The sequence below is a fragment of the Dipteris shenzhenensis genome, chromosome 5, assembly GCF_047967505.1.
Source record: "Dipteris shenzhenensis isolate YYH24624 ecotype China chromosome 5, Dip_SZ_1.0, whole genome shotgun sequence".
NCBI lineage: Eukaryota > Viridiplantae > Streptophyta > Polypodiopsida > Gleicheniales > Dipteridaceae > Dipteris > Dipteris shenzhenensis.
The window spans coordinates 38,272,252-38,292,072 of NC_141600.1; the positions used below are offsets into that span (position 1 = coordinate 38,272,252).

Genomic DNA, 19,821 nt, shown 5'->3' on the forward strand with positions numbered 1-19,821 from the left:
ACCACTTGCACTCAAATACCTCTCCTTTGCATTTCTAAATCACTTTCAAGGAGTGATTTCGTTGCATGCCTTAACTTCCTACTACTATGAGTATTGGCTTAGTGATGTCCTTGAAAAGTGCATATATCTAGTGCTTGCCATTTCTTCTTTTGTTCTAATTTGATTGGATCCCTTCTAGATTAGGGAACATTTGTTGTACCATAGATGCAACATGCAAGCACCACACATAGGGCATAAACATGCAAATCACGCAGCACACAACATGCAAGTACCACTCAATGCATAAAACATGCCCCACGAAAACACGTAAACAATGCTCGTGGCAAAAGAGAGAACAAAAAACAACAAACCACAAGCAAAAAAACCGAAGACAAAGCAAACGCTACACAAAAAGAAGAGATAAGCCAAACATGCAAACAAGAAGCAACAACCAAACAACTTCCACACATGCACCAAGGAGCTCTCACACCCACCAAACGAATGCAACACGCAAGCACAAACAACACATCAACGCACACATAAGCAACTCACCCAACCCATGGCAAGAAACACAAGACAACCCACTAACCACCCAAAACCCAAACCTTAGCTCACTCACAACAAAAAACCTTGGAAAGAGTCACCTTGGAAAACTCGACAAGGGATCAAGCAAACTCCCGAGGGTGAATCAAAAGACATTGCAAAGAAAACTCATAGTTCAAGTGGCTCAAAGGTAGCATCATCACATGAAACCTCTCTCCTTACAAGACATCCAATGGACAAGACAAAGACTGCCACATTGCAAAGAAAACTGTTAGTCCAAGTGGCTCAAAGGCAGCAGCATCACATGGAACCTATCTCCTTGCAAGACATCCAATGGACGAGACTCGTTCAAGCACATTGTTGGCTAGGTGGAACAAGAGCAACACATCTATTACTTTGCCTTTGCATGGGGGAGACAGACTAGGTGGCGGAAAATTTCCAAGTCCGTGAAAAAAACCCTAAGCCAATCTCTTCAATAGGGTTTTCAAGTCCCGAAAATTCAAAAAAATGGGTAGGCCTTATTAGCACCCAAAACTTCCAAGAATGCTCAATAAAGAAATCTTCAACAAAAATTATCGACAATTTATCCATGTCACATTAGCTAATTGGCTTATGCCAAGCATGCAAGTCCTAAAATAATCAGTGCCAAGTTAACCAACGTATCCTCAATTTCATGTATAGGCTCCTTTAAACTGAACAAGGCCCTTCGATTAAAGAAACAAACGAAGGTAAAGTGGAAGTATTGAATCCTTTATGTTTAAGAACAAAGACAAAAGGCAACGGGGGTTCAACGGAGGCAGGTTAAAAAGCAACACAAACATGTTCTGTGACATGCTGCAGCAAAGTCAGACAAAGTTCCCTTTCAGCTCCTGTTTTTAATTCGCTGTTGGATTAGAACTAACCCAAGAGAACAATTTCTTGCAATAAGTCGTTGATCCCTACATCCTACTCTCGCACAACTTAATTCAGCACAAAATTAGCTCGCAACTACTCCCATTACTGATTCTTCAATCTTCTCAGGACAACAGCATAATTGTGTATCCTTCCTGTTCAAACTACACAATTGTAAACCTCAGGGAACTGTAGAATTCCTTCAAGATGAACCGGCTTTCATCACTTTAATGCAGGCTGTCCCAGAAAACACGGTTTGGTAAACACTACAGCAAAGAGGCAGACAAAGTTCCTTTTGAGCTTGTAGTATTTTATTGTGTGTTGGTTGGTGAGGGAAAAAGTTGTGTGAGCACAAACCCACCAAATGGCTCCCTTGGATAAATCATCAATCCCTGCATCCAACTCTCATAACATGTCCATAATAATGTATGAGCTAGACTTTTCACAACAATCAACACAACAACCCAACCCCCCCAGATAGCTACCAGTAACCTCCATCTGAAGCCTCGCAATACCAATCTCCTCAATCGAATTAGCATTAGATTGTGTATCCTCCCTATTTGAACTACACATATGTACACGGACATCAACTATTCGCATGCTGGCCTGACAAAACTGAAGTGATGCATGTCATAAAATAAAGAGCATAGAAAGAGAGAATTTGTTTACTATTGCCATAATACGTATTTATTTAGTCAAACAAATTCAAATAAAGGGTTTTACCACCTTTTTTTACTCTTATAAATGCCTAACGCTGAGCTGTACAAATGCATTTGAGAGCCTCCTGATGCATTGGCATTAAGATGTCTATAGACAAGAACCCAAGACTTAGTCTCTCAATGAGTACTTCTTGCCACTGAAAGCTTGAAATTTAGGCTGGTCATCCATGGGAGGCTCTTGCTTAACAGGTTCTTTTGGCACTGGTGGCTGAAAAACACATACAAAGTCAGACAAATTGAGAGGAGAAAAACTTCCCCAAACACAACATGATCAGCTAAATCTTCAAACCTCAGAAGAACAGAACATCACCATCCCCCCCCCCCCCCTCTCTCTCTCTCTCTCTCTCTCTCTCTCTCTCTCTCTCTGGTTTGTCAAGCTCTCTTGCTCTGACTTGGAGCAGTGATAACATCAATGCTCGATCCCACTTCTTGTGCCGCTCAGAGATGCTCTTCTCTAGCCTCCTGGGCAGCTTCCTTTGCTTATTGGAGAGTGTAGAGACGTTCTTCTCTGGCCTCCTAGGCAGCTTCTCTGTTGAAGTTATGGGGCTGCTCATGGATGAGGCTATGCCTGGAGCTGATGGTGAAATGGCTGGAAAAGCCATTTCATATAGAAATAGGGCTGATACTGGGCCAACTCACTCTGTGGCCTGCAAACTGCCACAGACACCCAACTGGCCTGTCAGGCTGCCAACTGGGTCTGTTACCTACCGTGTGGACTGCAGTGTGCAGTCAGGCATCCTTAGCTGACTTGTTGACAAGAGGACACACGGATGTAGAACGACAATTTGCAAGATCAGGGAGCAACCAAAGAGCTAAAGGAAAGGGAACAGCATTTTTGGTTCGGTGAGCATGTCTTATACTTTGATGGAGCTTTCTTGCCTTCTAAGAAGATATGGCCGTGTATGATGGGCAGGGAGAGATCATGCCCACTCGGAAGCAGGCATGGATGGATGTGAGGTCCAACAATGTAACTAACAACTGAGAGCTGCTGATGGGTTGACACTGGCGAGTTGCAGATCTTTGTTGATTCTCAGTTAGTTGTCAGAACAAACTCAGCTTGTAAGGTAGCATCACACGACTTCCCTTTTCTTGCTCCAAAACTGCTGCATCCTTCCTCCTATTAGAAGCCAACCCTCACCCTTAGCAAACAGAATTAGCTTGAGACCACAAAAAGTAAAACTCCAATCACGGCTATGAGTGGCAAAAGCAGCTGTGCTAATTCAAGACTGGGACACCCAAAAGCTGGCTGCCCAAGACAACATCATGCCTATCCTGCTGGAACCTGTCAGTTCAGTTCGTTTTGGGCTACATATTTGCTGCAGGGTGACACACACCCAGCGTGTTTCCAGCAGCCAGCTTCAGTTTCCACTTCACCCCTAGCGGGTTTAGATTTCACAATGTATTCTGACGTGGACTCATAGGCCTCTCTGGCCTTCTTCAGTTCTCTCTCTCTCTCTCTCTCTCTTCTCAGACCACTGGAGTGAGGATAGCACTTGTCAAACAGCGGGCTACTACAGAGGAGGGATGGACCTAGACAGGCTGAGAGCAAGCAGCGATCTATCACTTATTTTCGTCCTCCACGCCATCCCTCACCAGGTCCAGTCAATCAGGTGGACAGCTGACTGATTGGTAGGCAACCAGGGGCTTCCTCCTCGATGATCCCCGGATTTGATTTTCTCTCGCAGAAACAGCACGATGTATTACTTTTTTTTCTTGTCACAAACATCAGCCTTGGCATGGGTACCCACTTAGTGGCCCCACCCTTAGCTTTCATTGTATCAGGTTTCTTTTCAGTCTCATAGACCATTTGGCCTTTCAAAGATGTTAAACCCCCCCCCCCCCCCCTCTCTCTCTCTCTCTCTCTCTGCCTACGTGTATGTGCCTCTGTGTGTGCACGTGTGCATGCATCTGCAATTGCACCAGAAGATGTATGTATTTTCAATGTTAGCTTTGCATGTGCATGAAGTGCAATAGGTCTGGGCCATAAGGTCCTTCCAATATACCTGCGCAGATGCATTATTGTTTGCATTACCACCTCCAAAGACCAGCTTTCCAGGTGGCCTGTTTGGGCCACTGCCAGAGGCTGCCACTGGGGTTGGTGAGATCTTCTTGTTTGCAAATTGTGATGCAGAAGGTACAGAAGAATTCTCAGGTGCAGTTGAATATTTCACCGGTTTCCCATCCAAACGCCTCCCCGTACCTGTAAAAGCATTGAATTTTGGCTCCTCTGGCTCTTCAGCTGCCTGTGAAGCTGACCACCATTAAAGCACCACAGCATCAATATAGCAATATAAGAGTTTGTAATGCATATTCAAGGGCAAGTTAGTGGTGGTTGATGGAGCAGCAGCTTTATATTCAAGGGAAGGAGAGAGAATAATGCACTTTATAATACCTTGGGAAGTGGTTCCATTGATAGAAGGAACAGCAGGTAGAACTGGCTCTGGTTCTTTGTAATCCAAAGGTGGTGCAAAATCAACCTCGCAATCAGTCTCGATGATGGAGATAGCTGATGAGGGTTTTGCCTCAATGATATCAATATAATATTTCTTGTTATTGTAAGCAACCATAATGTTGTCCCCCACTGTCAGGCATGAAAAATTTCGAAGTGTGGTCTCTAGCCTGGAAGCATTAAAAACCATTGAATCAAATTCTGCTGTTCGTGCTGCTCAAAAGAACAAAAAGCCGCGTCTGGATGCCATGCCAAAGGTGGGTTAGTTTCCTTTTTCTTTTCTTCTTTTTACAGGGAAAGTAGCAATTTCTGGATTTTCATCTTTCAAACAATGTCGTCTTTATAACTTAAGAGACAGATATTGCCATATTTACTCCCCATTACATATATAAGTGCAACTTTGGACGCATTTTGACACTGCATCCTATCAATTCTTACAAGATGGGTAATACAGGTCTACTGCAGCCACTAGTATGATTAGTGAGTGAATGCCACGTGCACATACTATAGATAAGTTGGTCCAATCAGGCGACTGACCACGCCATATTCTCTAAATTGGCTCATATTCTTTAGTGCCATCTAGTTAGAGCATGTTGGCTAGTCCTTGTTGGTCTCCTAGACTCTCTAACCCAATCTGGGCAGACTTCACATCTCCCTCCCATAGGCCATATCTGGCTTCCAGTTAGGGTTAATATGATCTTCATCATCAGGCCAACCCCAGGTCCGTTGACGAGCTGTAGCTGCTCTATCAACGGACCAATACATGGCCAACCTTTGGCCATTAGACCTGGCCTATAAAAGGCCCGAGCCTGGGCTTATCCAGTCTCAAACTGAGGCCACCTGCAAAAACAACCCGCTTTCTAGGATATCCCGAGATACTATTTTGATTTAGTCTACTCCGGAAGCCTGGCCACAAAAAAAGTGGTCTGATTATTGTAATTGCCAGGTCAAGATACTTGGACAATGGATATCATTACAACTAAAGAAGGCAGTACCAAATCAATATACCTTTTGTAAGACTAGAATAAGTCCAATCATACAAATTTAGATTTTCTGTTGTTCTAAAGATCAAAAATCTACACAGAAAAGAAAAGAGAAAATAAAAGAGAATATGAAAGAGAAGAAAAAAGAGGTAAACAAGAACTTTTTAGAAAAACAAAAGGAAGACATACTTAGCAAGCAAAGCAACACTTTATGTCGTCATCAGTGCCCAAGCATAAGCAGCTATACTGGGTTTCATAAGAAGGCAGTACCAAATCAAAGCTATACAAAAAAGAATGCTTACACAGCTTTTGGATTTGATATGTCCAAAAAGTCTTTTGTATGTGGTTGCAACTTCACATAGGTCCCCTTGGGCAATGTTGCACTTTTCACCCTCACTATGTCTCCCTCTGAAAGTAGCATGTTCTCCATCATCTGATGAAACAGGAACCCCCCATCCAACAGTCAACGATCTTCCCAACCAATCACCTGGCAGAACTTGAACTTGCGTACTGTATGAACATACAGCTGGGGGTTTCCCTAAACATTATGAAGCACTTAGGTGTTGGCAAAGCAAAAAATAACATTATGTTGAACCATTGGAAGAATATAACAAGATGTAACATCGGATGGGACATACCCAGTAAGGCATATAAATCATTCCTTCTTCTGCAATGAACTCCAAAACGCCACAGTGAGAAGTGCGACTTGTGGCAGGATTATGCAATTCAAACAGCATAGGATAATCTATCCGCAATGATGCTGCAAAAATCAACAAAAAATAGAAGTAACGTCAAGTTCATAAGAGGCAATCCTCCATAAACTTAAACAAATACAACATACTGTCACTGGCATCAATATCCTGTTCAATGCTTTCAAGCCATGATGTTGCACCATATGCCAAAGCTAACACATGGTAAGACAACACAGTTGCTTCTACAAAGGTTTTAAGAATTTATCATGGGCTATGCGTACAGATTGAGAATCAAGAAGCCTTCTTAAATCCTACAGCTTGGCATGGAAGCAGATCATGTTCAAGCATACATGCACGCACACATGCACACCACACACACATAAATATAAACACATACACATTTATATATATAGATATACATAGATATGTATATGTATACATACATGTGGTTTTAATTATGTAATACCCATGAATAGTGGGGACTAGCTACTATGACATCCCACCGACATCATGAGCCTCCAACATGTGTAAACATGGTCGAAACTATGCTCTCATACGTGCATACATAAGCATACATTTATACCAAGGTCGCTATTTAGTAGGATCGTTTCAAGGACACGCATATGCTTTTAATTTTGAAAGTGAAGGTGCCTGGTGAAGAAAATATCTTACTAAACCGTTGCTCGAAGAATATACTATACAGAATAATACTCTATGGAGCGTTTCAGCACCTAATCATATAAAGGATGCATAATTCATTGGTATCCCCAAACACTGCACATCACAACCACTTTTCTAGGAAACATGCATCACAATATAAATAAGAAGCTATTACCTAAGGAGCTTGCTAGACCACTTCCCCCCCACTATGCCCATCCAATGTGGTTAAGAGGCCCCCAAGCATCTCGCCTTTGCATCAGTGACCGGCACATGCTATACTAATGGTTGTTCGTCTGATTCCTCCTTGCTTTGAAGGGGATCAGAGATAATGGAAACATGACAATACCGTCCCACTGGAATCTAAGCACATATCTCTAGCTCAACACTCAAGCTCAGACACCATGTGAGAACAACAATAAGCATGCGCTATCACCAAACTGGACCACAAGTCATCTAATGTGGACGCTTCATCAAGATACCAGATACAATCTTATATCACTTCATACATGTGCACACCACTAGATGAAGAAATACTTCAGATCTGGACAGAATACACACATTGGTATAGCCAGAAATCTCATGTATAGAACAATGAATTAAGTACAAAACATGCCACAATAGTGTATCACCACTTGCTGCAAGGAGAGCTCTTAATTTCTTCTTTGAGATGACTTCACTAGCCTATCTGATTGACGGTGAGCCAGTCATTAATCAAAATATTTTCAAGGCCTCTCCCTCGACTTGTTGGCGCCTAGAGTCCTCGCTATAGGATACTGTTTAGGAGATGATTTCCAGCATCACAGCCTGGCACATCTCAGTAGCTTGGTTATGGGAGGTGGGAGACTCGACCTGCGCTCTAGTTCCTTTACCAAGTTCTATTTGCCAACTAGCACGCTTTTGGAAGGAGAAGACTCTTTGGTAGGCCTTGTGGCTGCCCTAAAATAAACTGAAGAAAGATGTTTTGTTTGTGAACACTATTCAGTAGGCTGGCAAGTCTGAAAAACTAATGACTACTATACCATGCACCCATGGTCTCTACAATGGAGTGTGTATTCAATAGATTACACACAGATTACATAGATTACATCTCAAGGACTCCTTCTCGAGCTCCCTGATTGCAAGCTCGACCCTCCTTGCTCCTTTCCAGAATGGGGCTGGTTCCTTCCCATAGGGGCCCGACCCCTCCCTTCATGCCGCTTCCTCTTTCCTTGATTTGGGCTTCCTGGTTGCTGGCTCAATCCTTCTTGCTCCTTTCGTGAAGGGGACTGGTTCCTCCATTCAAGCTCCTTTTCCTTGCAATCAGGCTCGGTCTTGGCCTTCTTCAATTTGAGCTCCTTGTCTTTTGTATCTTTTTCCCAAAAGGCAAATTGAGCTGCAGCATCTACTTTCTCGTCGTAGATAGCTGTAGTAGGCAGGCACATTTGATCTGTCCATGACTTGGGCAATGGCAAACGGCATTCTCTACATAGAGATTTTGTATGCACAAACACCCCAAAGCAAAAAACATGCACAGGGCAATAGCACATAGGTCATCAGATACAACAATCATCTATGATGGAGGTATGGCAGACCATGCATTTCGGACCTTGTTGCATAGCACGATAGGCATCTGATTTAACTATTACGGCCATCAATACCATTATTCTTGCTTTGTATATGATGAAGTTGCTTCTTGATTCCTTCCTCCCTCATCCTAAGCCTGCGGATGTTCTCCTTCATCTCCTCCACTTTTTGCTCATTCTGTGCAATAGCTTCATTTGAATCCCTCAGCATCTGTTGAAGCTGCTTAAATTGCTCAAAAACATCTATAGGTTGGGAGTTGAGCTCTAATTCTGAAACCCCCCCTCTCAACAAACCATGTGCACCAACACTCACTTTATGGAAGATATGCTCCATCAACTCCCATGCAAAAGCTCTGAGGAACAAGTCAGAGCATCATGCCTTCCAAATTATGGTCCAAGCTCTTATTTACAGGCTCGTGTTGCATGCTTCAATCCATCTTGACCAAACATGGGAAGACTTCTCATTGGATATGCAAGACATCCGCAACCTCTATCCTTGAAACCTCCTTGCGATTTATGGTAGCATCTCATACTAATGCATTCACTTAGTATTAGGCTTGTTTGGACCGATCGTACATGCTTCATGCCGCACAGTTTAATGACTTTACTTGTGAGAGATGGCCTTGGATTATACTTTGCGCCTATCTCATCACTTTCCAATCTATATGATCTTGAACTTTGGTCTGCCAATGCATAATACAAAGCCACTTTGCAAAAGGCTTTTATTGGTTTTATCGCAGGAGGTAGCAAATGCTCTGGAACTTCCTTTTACTGATCAAGAATTGAAAGCAACCTTGTCTAAAGTTGGGCCGCTCTAAATCCTTCACGGTTGAATTTTTTGCTAAATTTGGGATTAGCTTAGCACTATTCTGTTACACACGAATAATCATGCTCGGATTTCTGTCACTATGCCTTCATTATAGAAAAGGGATTCCCAAAAAGCCTTTACACCAACATTTATCACATTGGCGGCCCATTACTGTAAACTACTCAGTGCTTTCAGACAACTTGGAGATAGGGAGTTAAATTGACATTTGCAAAACTTGCCGACAGTACACGTGGATTAAGGGGCTAAGATGGGACCCCCCCTTATCCAGGCTCAATTTATTTCTTGAAAAAAGAGATACAAGACCAAGGTGCAATGCACCTCCCAAACTTTGAACTCATTTGATGACTATGACCTAGACAAAAGACTTAGGAACACTGTAGAAGAGATAAATGGTAGAGAGAATGACTCCATGGTTGATACTAGAATGGATTCAGCTCCTAGACATCCCAATCCTCAAGGAAGAAGCCTGCAACAATCACCACTTCCATCCAACATTAGTTGCAAGACTAGTTATCTAGAAAGAGAGCAATACCAACATGAAAAATGTGCTGCAAATGAGACAAACTTGAAACTACAGACTCTCCTCATGACTTGACTCCTTTGGAAATGGAGTCTTTGATGCTTTTGCATCCCCGTTGGATGGGAAGATTGAGAACAACTCAGAAAAGAGGCATGTAGGCTAGAGAGAGAAGATTTGAGAGGAGTGATACTTTTAGAAAGCGAGTGTCATGGCTTCTCCCAGGCTAGCATGTGGGAAAGAGATGCTACTGCTGTTCCAAAAGTGCAGAGAAGAGGCTGATTTCTGCATGGAAAGGGTTGGAACAGTAGAGAGAGAGAACTTGCTAGGGAGTAATGCTTTAGAGAGAGAGTGTTATGGCTGCTCCCAGGCAGGGAAAGGAAGAGAGGACTGATTTCTGCAGAGGGAAAGAGCCTAAACTGTAGAGAGATAAAGACTGGAAGAGGAGAGAGAAAGCCTGCAGCAAGAGAGAGAAGGGCCTGGAGCGGAGTTGGCTGGTCCCAAAGGGTGGAGAGGGGCTGCTGCATCAAGGGAGAGAGGGAGAGAGGCAAAAAACGAGTTTTTCTATCCAAGAATGGGAGGGGGAAGGCCCTCTTTTATAGGCTGAGCCCCCCCCTCAGCCAAGGATAGAAGGAGGGACACTTGGCAGCAGATTTTGGTGGGCTGCAGCCTGCATGGGGGTTGCAGTTCCTGCAGTGACAAGTGGTGCCATGGTCCATACATGGCTCTCCACTTGTCCCCACAGGCTGCCATGTGTCCCATGTGCTGCCATGTGGCTATGCCATATGTCAAGGCTGCCATGTCAGCATGCCACGTCACCCAAAAACCCTAAAAATACAAAGTGGTCAGAATTCAATTCTGATTTCACTATCAGGTACCTAACAGCTTGTCCTATCGGATGACGTACTCTAAAGTCACAAAAGAGCCATAACTGAGCTCATTAGTTTGTCGTCTTATCTTGTATCTCCATGTCTCTTTGGCATGCTTCCTCACACCCAAAGCCTGGAGACATTCTCCTAAATGGTTGCTAGGTCTGTATACAATCTGTGCATTTGAAATCGGGTACTCACGTGGAGTGTGATTTCCAATGTCCCTCCTAAAGGAGGTCATAACTCTGTGGGACACTAATGCCCCTAACCCCAACAAAGAGGGTCCACCTTCAAATGCTAGACCTTGCCCCCATGTACCGAACTGAACAGTGGGAAAAACATTTTTATCATTTTGCAAAACATATCAAATCTAAATCTAAAAGAAATATTACCAAGCAAGTGGATACATGTTGTTGAAGCAGAGTGACAATCACACTGATGCATGTTGTAATGGCAGCCACTAAATCAATATGGAAAGGTGTAAGTTGATTTCTAAAATGCTCGTCTCTTACGCATATCGAATCACTTATACTAGGCTTGCACCCTCCTTAGTTTTGTGCCACGAAGACAGATCATGGACAACATTGCAAATGCTGGTGGATCTTAAAAAAGCATTCGACACTGTCAAATGGGATTTTATTGCAGATGTCATGAGGCGGTTGGGCTTTGGTCCTAAGATGCAAAAAGTCGTTTACCGGCTTTATGAAGATGGCACAACTTGTTTATTATCTCTCTTCACTAGGTTGCTTTGTCCGTCAAGGCTGTCCTCCCAATGCCCTACTTTTTGCAATTCCTACTCATCCGTTGAAGCATATGGATGCTTTAGTTTCGCAAGAATGCTTGCATGGTATTGACTTTCTTGAAGGCACACCTATAAATGACTCCTTTTTCTTTCTAGCTTACAAAGCATGATCCTAAGGCGGTTCCACCTTTTGAAATACACTTTTGTCTATTCACCCAAGGTGCATGGGGGTTTGAACATTCTCAACATTCACATTTATATGTTGGCTCATTAAGGCCACTCTCTTGCTCTCCTTTTGGAGCAATGCCAACCATGCTTTCTCTTCGCACAAATGCTTTTGGTCCAACTGTTTCTGCTTCTAGTTGCCACACTGGATGGTAACGCTTGTACATTGAATTAATTAAATCAATGGTTTCACCCCAAAAACGTGTGTGTCTGTGGGAGGGGTTCACAAAGTGAGTGTGAGTGTGTGTGTGTGTGTGCACGCGCTATAGTCTACATTAATATTTGTGTGCATGTGCACTGTGCACTAACGTATGTGTGTATGTGCATGTGTGCGATGTGTACTATATATTTTTGTAAGACTAGAATAAGTCGTGTACTATAGTCTATATATCTACAATATTTTTTGTATGTGTATTTTGGATTTTTATAATGCGTATGTGTGTGCACATTTGTCTGTGCATGCATATGCTTGTGTGTGCACAATGTATTTGTGAAGAGAGAGAGTTTATTAAACTCTCGAAAGACCGAAGGGCCTATGAGATTGAAAAAATCAAATGCAATGAGCTGAATGGCTAGAGCCCCTAAGCAGGCATCTACACATATAAACACAAATACTAAATATCTAAACCCATGAAAAGACCGGAAGATCTGTAGTGTGGGCGGTTGAGAATAGATAAGAGAGAAAGGAAGAAAGAAAGAAAGTTTATTTAAAGTCTTCAAAAGACCGAAGGATCTATGAGACTAAAAAACATGATACAATGAGCTGAAGAAGCTGAAAAAACATCTTGAGGATGCATCCTTATTTGATGGTACCCGCTTTTCAAATCAATGCGACTAAAGATCCTAGCCCCTTTTAGTCTGTCCAATATACCGTCTATGCGAGGGTTTAGAAACCTATTCTCTGACCATCATTTTGTTAAGGGCTCTATAATCCACACATATACGATAGGAGTCATCTTTCTTTTGAACTAAGAGCACTCGTGAACAAAAGGGTGAGGAACTGCGTCTAATTAGCCTTTGAAAAGTAGGTCATGTCCCTGTGCCACGATTTCTTCGATCTCTGTGCTGCACTCACGTGATAAGGTGACCAATTTGGAGGCTCACTTCTTGGAAGGAGCTCTATGACATGATCTTCTAGCCACTCAAGAGGAAGCTCTCTTGGAAGAGAATCTAGGAAACAATCTCTCAAAGAATCAAGAAACTCAAATTTTTCTTTCTCAACAGATTCACTTTCACTTGAGATTCACCCTCTCTCTCTCATATGAAAACAAAGTATTGACTTAGAAAAAAATAAATAAATTAGAGACAACTAGGATTGTCACCCCTCTTCCTTTGGCCAAAATTTTATGCTCCTTGTTTCTGTGCAAGAAGCTTAGAAAGAAAGAAAGAAAGAAATTTTATTAGAGTCTTCGAAAGATCGATGGGTCTACGAGACTGAAAGAAAACCTGATACAAATCACAGTAAGGGTGAAGCTACTAAAACAAGCATCATCACCCATGCTAAATCCTAAGTCTGATGATACATAATCAAATACATCTAGGTGTGACAATGAAAAGAAAAAAGTCTGAAGCGGATCCGAATCCTCCGTATGTCATGTCGCCCTGGCTGGTGCATAGCCGGTGATGGGATGCTGGCGTCCATCAAGGGGTGCCGTGCGTCTCGGTCTCCTGGAGGAGGCTCGACGCAAGACCAGAGCCACTGTGACTCCCATGGGACGTATCCCGGATCTAAACAATGACGGGACGTCTCCCAGAGTGATCTGTGTGTCCCCTCGATGTCTCGTGAGTCATGCTACGATCGTCGGGTCGAGGTCTCTATCACGTCTGCGGCTAGAGATTGGACGATCAATGTCACTCGATGGAAAGAACTCTGTGATCCTGCTCTGAGAGGTGTCTGATGGTGTGGCCAAGCCCCATCGCCTGAGTAAGTACTCTGAGTACTGTGTCAAATTCCCTTGTGAATGAAGGCCCCGAGGCATCTCTGATCTGGGTGGGCGAGGAATCTGCAAAGGAGCCGAAGCCGTCTCTAAAGAGACAATGGTAGCAACCTCGGATCTTGTAGTACACTGGGCACCTGAAAATAAAATGCTCCTCCGACTCAACCTCCTGACAGTCGCACAATATGCATCTGCGATGCTCCCTAGGAATCCCCTCTGCTCTGTCGCTCTCTATGCGGAGGCGGTGTGATGATACCCGAAACTGTCCGATGGAGATCTGTAGTGAGTGAGGCATATGAAGCTCACTGTACCCCGGTGGTGTGATGAATCCCTCCTCCGAAATACGAAGACAGTAATCTCTGTAGAAACTCAGCTTCACTGGAAGCTCCCTCGGCTCCAACCAAGCCTAAAGGTGTGTAGCTGCAGGAGATCCTCTCGAATGACCTGGTTGGCCCGATCGGGACGGTGGGTGGGAGTACCGGAGGGACATCTAAACTGTACTGAAGAGGAGGTATCCTATCGATGTGAAACCCTAGTCTCACAAACCATCTGTGAGTCCATGCATACCAGCTTTGCTCGTCTCCCTCTGCTGCCAATCTCATGGAGGAATCGAGAGCCAACCATGGCAACCTTTGTCTCCCTGACGTGCAGTCCTCATATGATCTAACCCGGTATAGATATGTGATGCTCTGAAAGGCTGCATCTAGCTAGAGTGGAGAAGCACCAAACTCGGCCTGAATGATGTGATGTGGTACAGATGGTTTCCCCCGAATTATCCGTGAGAGCATGAGAATCTGTCGACACTCCACTTGTGTCCACTCTATCTTTGACATGTCAGGTCCCCAACAAGGACTGTCATACATACCAACTGGTCAAACCAAGGAGTCGAAGAGAAGAGCCTTCGTCCGAGGGTCCTGGAAGTGGAAGTGGAAGTACTGTCTCTCTAGTCGAGCCAGTGAGGCGTATCCCCTACTCAATTTGGCTGGCATTGCTGGTCTCATCGTGAAGATTGGGTCGGAGAAGATGACCCCCAAGTAAGTGTATGAGGATACGATCTCAACTGGTGACCCACCAAAAGTGAACTTCTTCCGTTGCATGTTTGCTCGAGAGGTGTTAAAGATCATGACCTTGGTCTTGCCAAGGTTGACCTCCAAATCATGGGATAAACAAAAAGCCTGCAGTGCATTCAACTAGAGTCCCTGGAGTGTGGACGACAAGAGTGCCACGTCATCTGCATAAAGAAGAATCCTGATGATGATCCCGGCAAGTAAGCAACTAGTCCCTCCGGAAGCCCCCATGAAAGTCTCAAGCTCATCGATGTAGAGACCAAACAAGGTTGGTAATAAGGGACAACCCTGTTTGACACCTATGGTACTCAAGATCTCATTTGTCCAACCTGCGCATGTCCGAACTCGACCTGAGACTCTCTCATAAAGTGCCATGACTACCCAAATGATCTCTTGATCAAATCCCAGTGTCTGTAGGCGTGTGATGAGACGAGCTCAAGGTACTGTGTCAAAGGCTTTGCGAAAATCCACAAAGCAGCAATATACCCTCTCCTTTCATGATCTAGCCTCCTCAATGACACTCCTGAGTATGAGTATGTGATCCATAATCCATGGTCTCGCCACCTAACCCTTTGCTCTGAGCCTTCTCATCTCTGCGACAAGCTGACCGACGCATCCAATACTGCTGCATAGATCTTGGACATCACATGTCCAATCATGATAGTCCTGTAGTTACTCGGGTCCATGGGATCCCCTGCCTTGTGGATGGGGATGATGGTGTTGACTGTCCAAGTGCGGGGGAAGCCAAGGCAACAGCGTCATTGAATAGCTTTGCTAGATCGGGGCTAACGTGTCGATCCCATATGCGATAAACTCAGTGCATAGCCCCTCATGATCCTTAGCTCGGCCATTGTGCAGTTTCAATGAACGACGTGCAACTGGTGGAGCGAGGTGTGTATATGAGATCTGGAGTAGGCTGCTATGGGACATCATAACAATGGTGTGCATACGTGTGCCAAACTCTCGTGTCAATGAGGGATGATGGAGACCTACACTCAAGCAATCTCCGCCAAAAATCCTTAGAGTTGCTAATGTACAAGATGTTCAGCAGCTCCTCATTTCCACGAAGAAATGCCTACTTCTTCCGACGTACAAGACGTCGGTACTTGCGTACTGTGTCTGGTGTGTTCGGGAGATGACATCTGGTTTCAAGTCAGAGTTGTCGGCGATAAGCCTTGCTTTCCACATCGTACCAATTGTTGCAGGATACAGAACCAAGAGGTGGTGGTCTAGTCGACCGAAAGATTTGGAGGACGGCCTCGTGGAGTGTGCGACTAATCAAGGCAGCACGGTCCTCTATGAGTGGTATGTGATCGATGTAGCTTAGGAGTCTGTTTAGGCATCCAGAGTAGGCAAGGTATCCAGAGTAGGCACGGTCCTCTATGAGTGGTATGTGATCGATGTAGCTTAGGAGTCTGTTTAGGCATCCAGAGTAGGCAAGGGAGAGGCTATGATCAAAGTGTATGTCATGGTATGTGTCGTGCTTCCTATGTGGTGTGTGTGGTGTGGCTAAGCGTGGGATGGCGATAGTGAAGAATAGGTATGTGTGATCAGCTCCTGGAGGGAGTGGTGCTACGGTGAAGTCAGTGATACATGAGGTGAAGGTAGGGGATCCCATGATGTAATCTACTACACTAGTGCCCCCCCCCCTGTGGGAAGCAAGTAAAACCACCTGAGGAGAGCCATAGGTCAAGCCCCTTGTAGATGATGAGATCATGCATCCTGCCCAGATCAAGGAGTGCGTGTCCATATGGTGTAACAGGCCCGTGTCGGTCCAATGAGATCTTGGTCATACCTGCTCCATCTGGGTCCATGTCTGGTAGCATGATAGAGTCGCCTCGGAAGTCCACGACTAGTGCCTGGCACGTGCTCGTCCTGGCGTTGAAATCCCCAACAAGGAGAACTTCCCCGCACGCTAAAAGGTCTGGGATATCCTGATGTAAGGGTGCATATGGCGATGTCTCACCCTCCTCTCGTGCCACTCTGGCGAAGTGGGATGTGTCTGGCGGGAAGTAGCATATTGCTATGAAAAGGTCACGAGTAGCTGTGCATCGGATCCGGATCCACATGAATCGAGAGTGTCCTTCCTCTCAATGGAGATGGCTCTAACGAGGAAAGACCTGTACAATACTGCGACCCCGCCTGATCCTCGAACTCCTCCTATATTCCTCGTCTCATCCCTAAAGGCTGACTCCCATATGTAGCCACTGACTATCGGTAGTGGACACTCTAGGCTCTGGTGTGTGTCCGTGTAGAAGACTGTCTCGTCCTGTGTAAGACTCCGAGAAGTTCCTTGGGTCTGACCATAAGGTACCATTACAGTTCCAAATGGTGCAGGCTAGGGTCTCGGAAACCTGAGTCTCATAGGCCCTGTCCCCCTAGGGGGTGCGGGTGGGAGCCCAACGGATGCCAATCAACAACCTACCATCTCGGACCACGACCCATTTTCCCTCCTTGCGGACAACATCCCACTGCCGGAGAAGAACTCGTCGCTCCTCAATCTGTAGTGGTGTCAAATCCTCATCCATAGACAGGGTGGGATGCTCTCGCAGAGTGGCTCGACGTCAAAGTGTCGCTAGTCGAGCATGTGAATCTCTGAAGCGAATGACTAGGGGCTGCTCTCGGTTAAGATCTCTCCCAACACGCCATGCTCCCTCTATGCCATGGTCGACGACCCCCATGTGTGGTCACAAAGGTGATCGCCTCCTCCATGGGCGTCGTAGTGGCGCTGGTACTGTCTCGCGTGATCCCTCGCATCCGAATGTTGAGGGCCTTCGAAGCCCTCTATTGCTGCTCCTGTATGGCGGCTGAAACAATTGCCTTTGCGGGCTCTCGTTTCGCCACGTCCACCCACCTAGTTGTCTCTGCTATAGCCGACTGTATCGTGGCTCTCTGTGCCTCCATCTCTATGACTGGGGTCCCTCCAGGCATTGCTCTCACGGTCCTGAGCTCCTCTCGAAGCTGTGTGATGTCGTGTTTGAGCCCCTGGATAAGGGTGCCCTGCTCATGTATAATGTGGGCCTGCTCCTGGGTGTATCGGGCCTACTCCTGAGTGTAATGTGTCAGCTTTGCTTGACGGGCCCGGATGCTGTGTATCTCAGCCAATAGGGAGTCCCAAGCATCTGGTGGGGGCCTAAGATATCCTAGTCCAGGTGGGAACTGGATCTCGAAAGGGGTTGGAATGAAAGTGGACTGCTGAGGTTATACTGATGGTGGGAACGGCGTGATCTGGGCGGGGGAGTGGTATGTAGGAGTAGCGAGGCCAGACGAGGTGATGAAGGGTGGCTGACTGAGAGGTAGAGGGGATACGAGGGAAAAGTACTGTGGAGCCGTGGCCGGTGGGGCTAGTGGTGGGGCTATTGGAGAGGAGACCTGTGATGATGATGCAAGAGAGGGGGAGGAGAGAGGTGGTGTAGATGATGAGGGGACTGGTCGGCCAGTTTGCTGCAGGCTGGTCGGTATTTTTGCCAGCCCTTGGGGCCCTATAAAAGGAGGTCCTTGAGGCCTCACTTCTTATCACTTGCAGCAGCAAACAGCCAGCAGATAGGAACAGCAAAGGAGCTTCCCTTGGGCCTATGTTCAGGAGGTGAAGGGAGCACAAGGAGCTGCAGACTAAGAGCTGAGAGAGCTGCCCACCTAGGCTGGTGCAAAGACAGCAAGGTGGAAGGGATCTAGACGGATAGTCTACAGAAGCTCGAGGTGGAGCGCGCAGACTCGAGTCTAGAGATAACTGGCTGAAGGGGACAGTAAAGGATTACACACGCTATTGGTGGGTGCCTCATTGAGGTACAAGGTTTGCTTTCAGGGCAAACACACAGGCAATACAACAGTCTAGTATGTACTTGATATTTTGCATTTGAGCCTGCTCTTCATTTGTCTCAGGTGATACGAGATTGGAAGGAATTGGCCTTCTTCGAAGGCAAAAGGGGAAGTATTGGTGCTTCTTCAAATCTTGGACGCAGATTGCTGGAAGGTGATGGACAAAGAGTACTAAAGCCAGAAGAGTACCTACTTGAGAACTCAGCAAGAGTTCATGGTCTAGGTAAACTGGAAATATTCATTGGTTGCAAACCTTGCCAAACGAAGGACGGATTGAAATAGACCCTCAAAGCATGGTGCATGGAAGTCTCCAGGTTGTTCACTCATTATGAGGGGGACAATTGGAAGATCGTGACAGCTGGATTGTTCGAGTTCGAAGGCGGGAACGTGACTGAAGGAGGTGGTGCTACCAAAGATGGACCTGTGTACCAGGATGGTGTGCGGAAGTGGAACCAGACCTGGTGGAGCAGGAGCCACTCGATGAAAAGCCAAGAAAAGATTTCGGCATCGAAGTGTTCCAGAGGACTACAACCAGGGAGTTATTGGAGCATCGTCATCAACGTATTGGCATTGGGCCGAGATGTGTCGGTGAGAGGGGGTGTTGGAATGGTCACCTCCCCATCTGTAAGCCCCCAAATGAGGAGAGCGTGGGGGAGGGAGACCTAGGGCAGGATGTGCCCAAGAGAAAAAGAAGAGAGGGGGCTGCCACATGGGCAGCACCCCACATCAAAGAACATGGAAGGTACCCGGAGCTAGGATGGATCTGCTGCAGCAAAAGGCAAAGCAGTAGCCAGCACAAGGGACCCAGAATAGGAGGCGATCACATGGCGCTGACATCTGCAGGGTCTACAGCTCTGTATACTGCTGTAGAAGGGCCTGGCAGAGGCACAATGATGGCAAGATGTGCAGGATGGGTAAGCGCAGATGTGGAGCAGTTTTTGGGCCTGTTTGGAGGCCCTGCTTTAAGGCTGGAGAGTGGGCACCCAGGTGTCCAGAAGCAGCAGCAAGGAGGGCTGCAAGGGACTGACCCTGGGGGGCATATTTATAGCCCACACAGGTTGGCCAGGCAGGGTTATAAAGGGCTGGGCCCTTGCCTAGATTGGAGGGCCAAAGGCCCTAGAAGTGTGGTATTTTTGCCAGCCCTTGGGGCCCTATAAAAGGAGATCCTTGAGGCCTCACTTCTTATCACTTGCAGCAGCAAACAGCCAGCAGATAGGAGCAGCAAAGGAGCTTCCCTTGGGCCTATGTTCAGGAGGTGAAGGGAGCACAAGGAGCTGCAGACTAAGAGCTGAGAGAGCTGCCCACCTAGGCTGGTGCAAAGACAGCAAGGCGGAACGG

The 19,821-nt window shown here is 45.8% G+C and overlaps 1 protein-coding gene across 2 annotated transcripts in view; it reads right to left on the reverse strand.

Moving 5' to 3' along the window:
- Window positions 1–2,062: 2,062 nt before the first annotated feature.
- LOC147901990 (ubiquitin fusion degradation protein 1 C-like) overlaps window positions 2,063–19,821 on the reverse strand; it is a 29,067-nt gene continuing 11,308 nt past the window's right edge. For both annotated transcript variants that reach the window (XM_087374875.1, XM_087374874.1), the window contains 5 exons: window positions 6,203–6,324; window positions 5,867–5,997; window positions 4,525–4,751; window positions 4,136–4,383; window positions 2,063–2,340 (listed from right to left, as the gene is read on the reverse strand). In XM_087374875.1, the coding sequence (XP_087231001.1) occupies window positions 2,242–2,340; window positions 4,136–4,383; window positions 4,525–4,751; window positions 5,867–5,997; window positions 6,203–6,324 (827 nt within the window). In that variant the 3' untranslated portion in view covers window positions 2,063–2,241. The remainder of the gene's footprint in view (window positions 2,341–4,135; window positions 4,384–4,524; window positions 4,752–5,866; window positions 5,998–6,202; window positions 6,325–19,821) is intronic.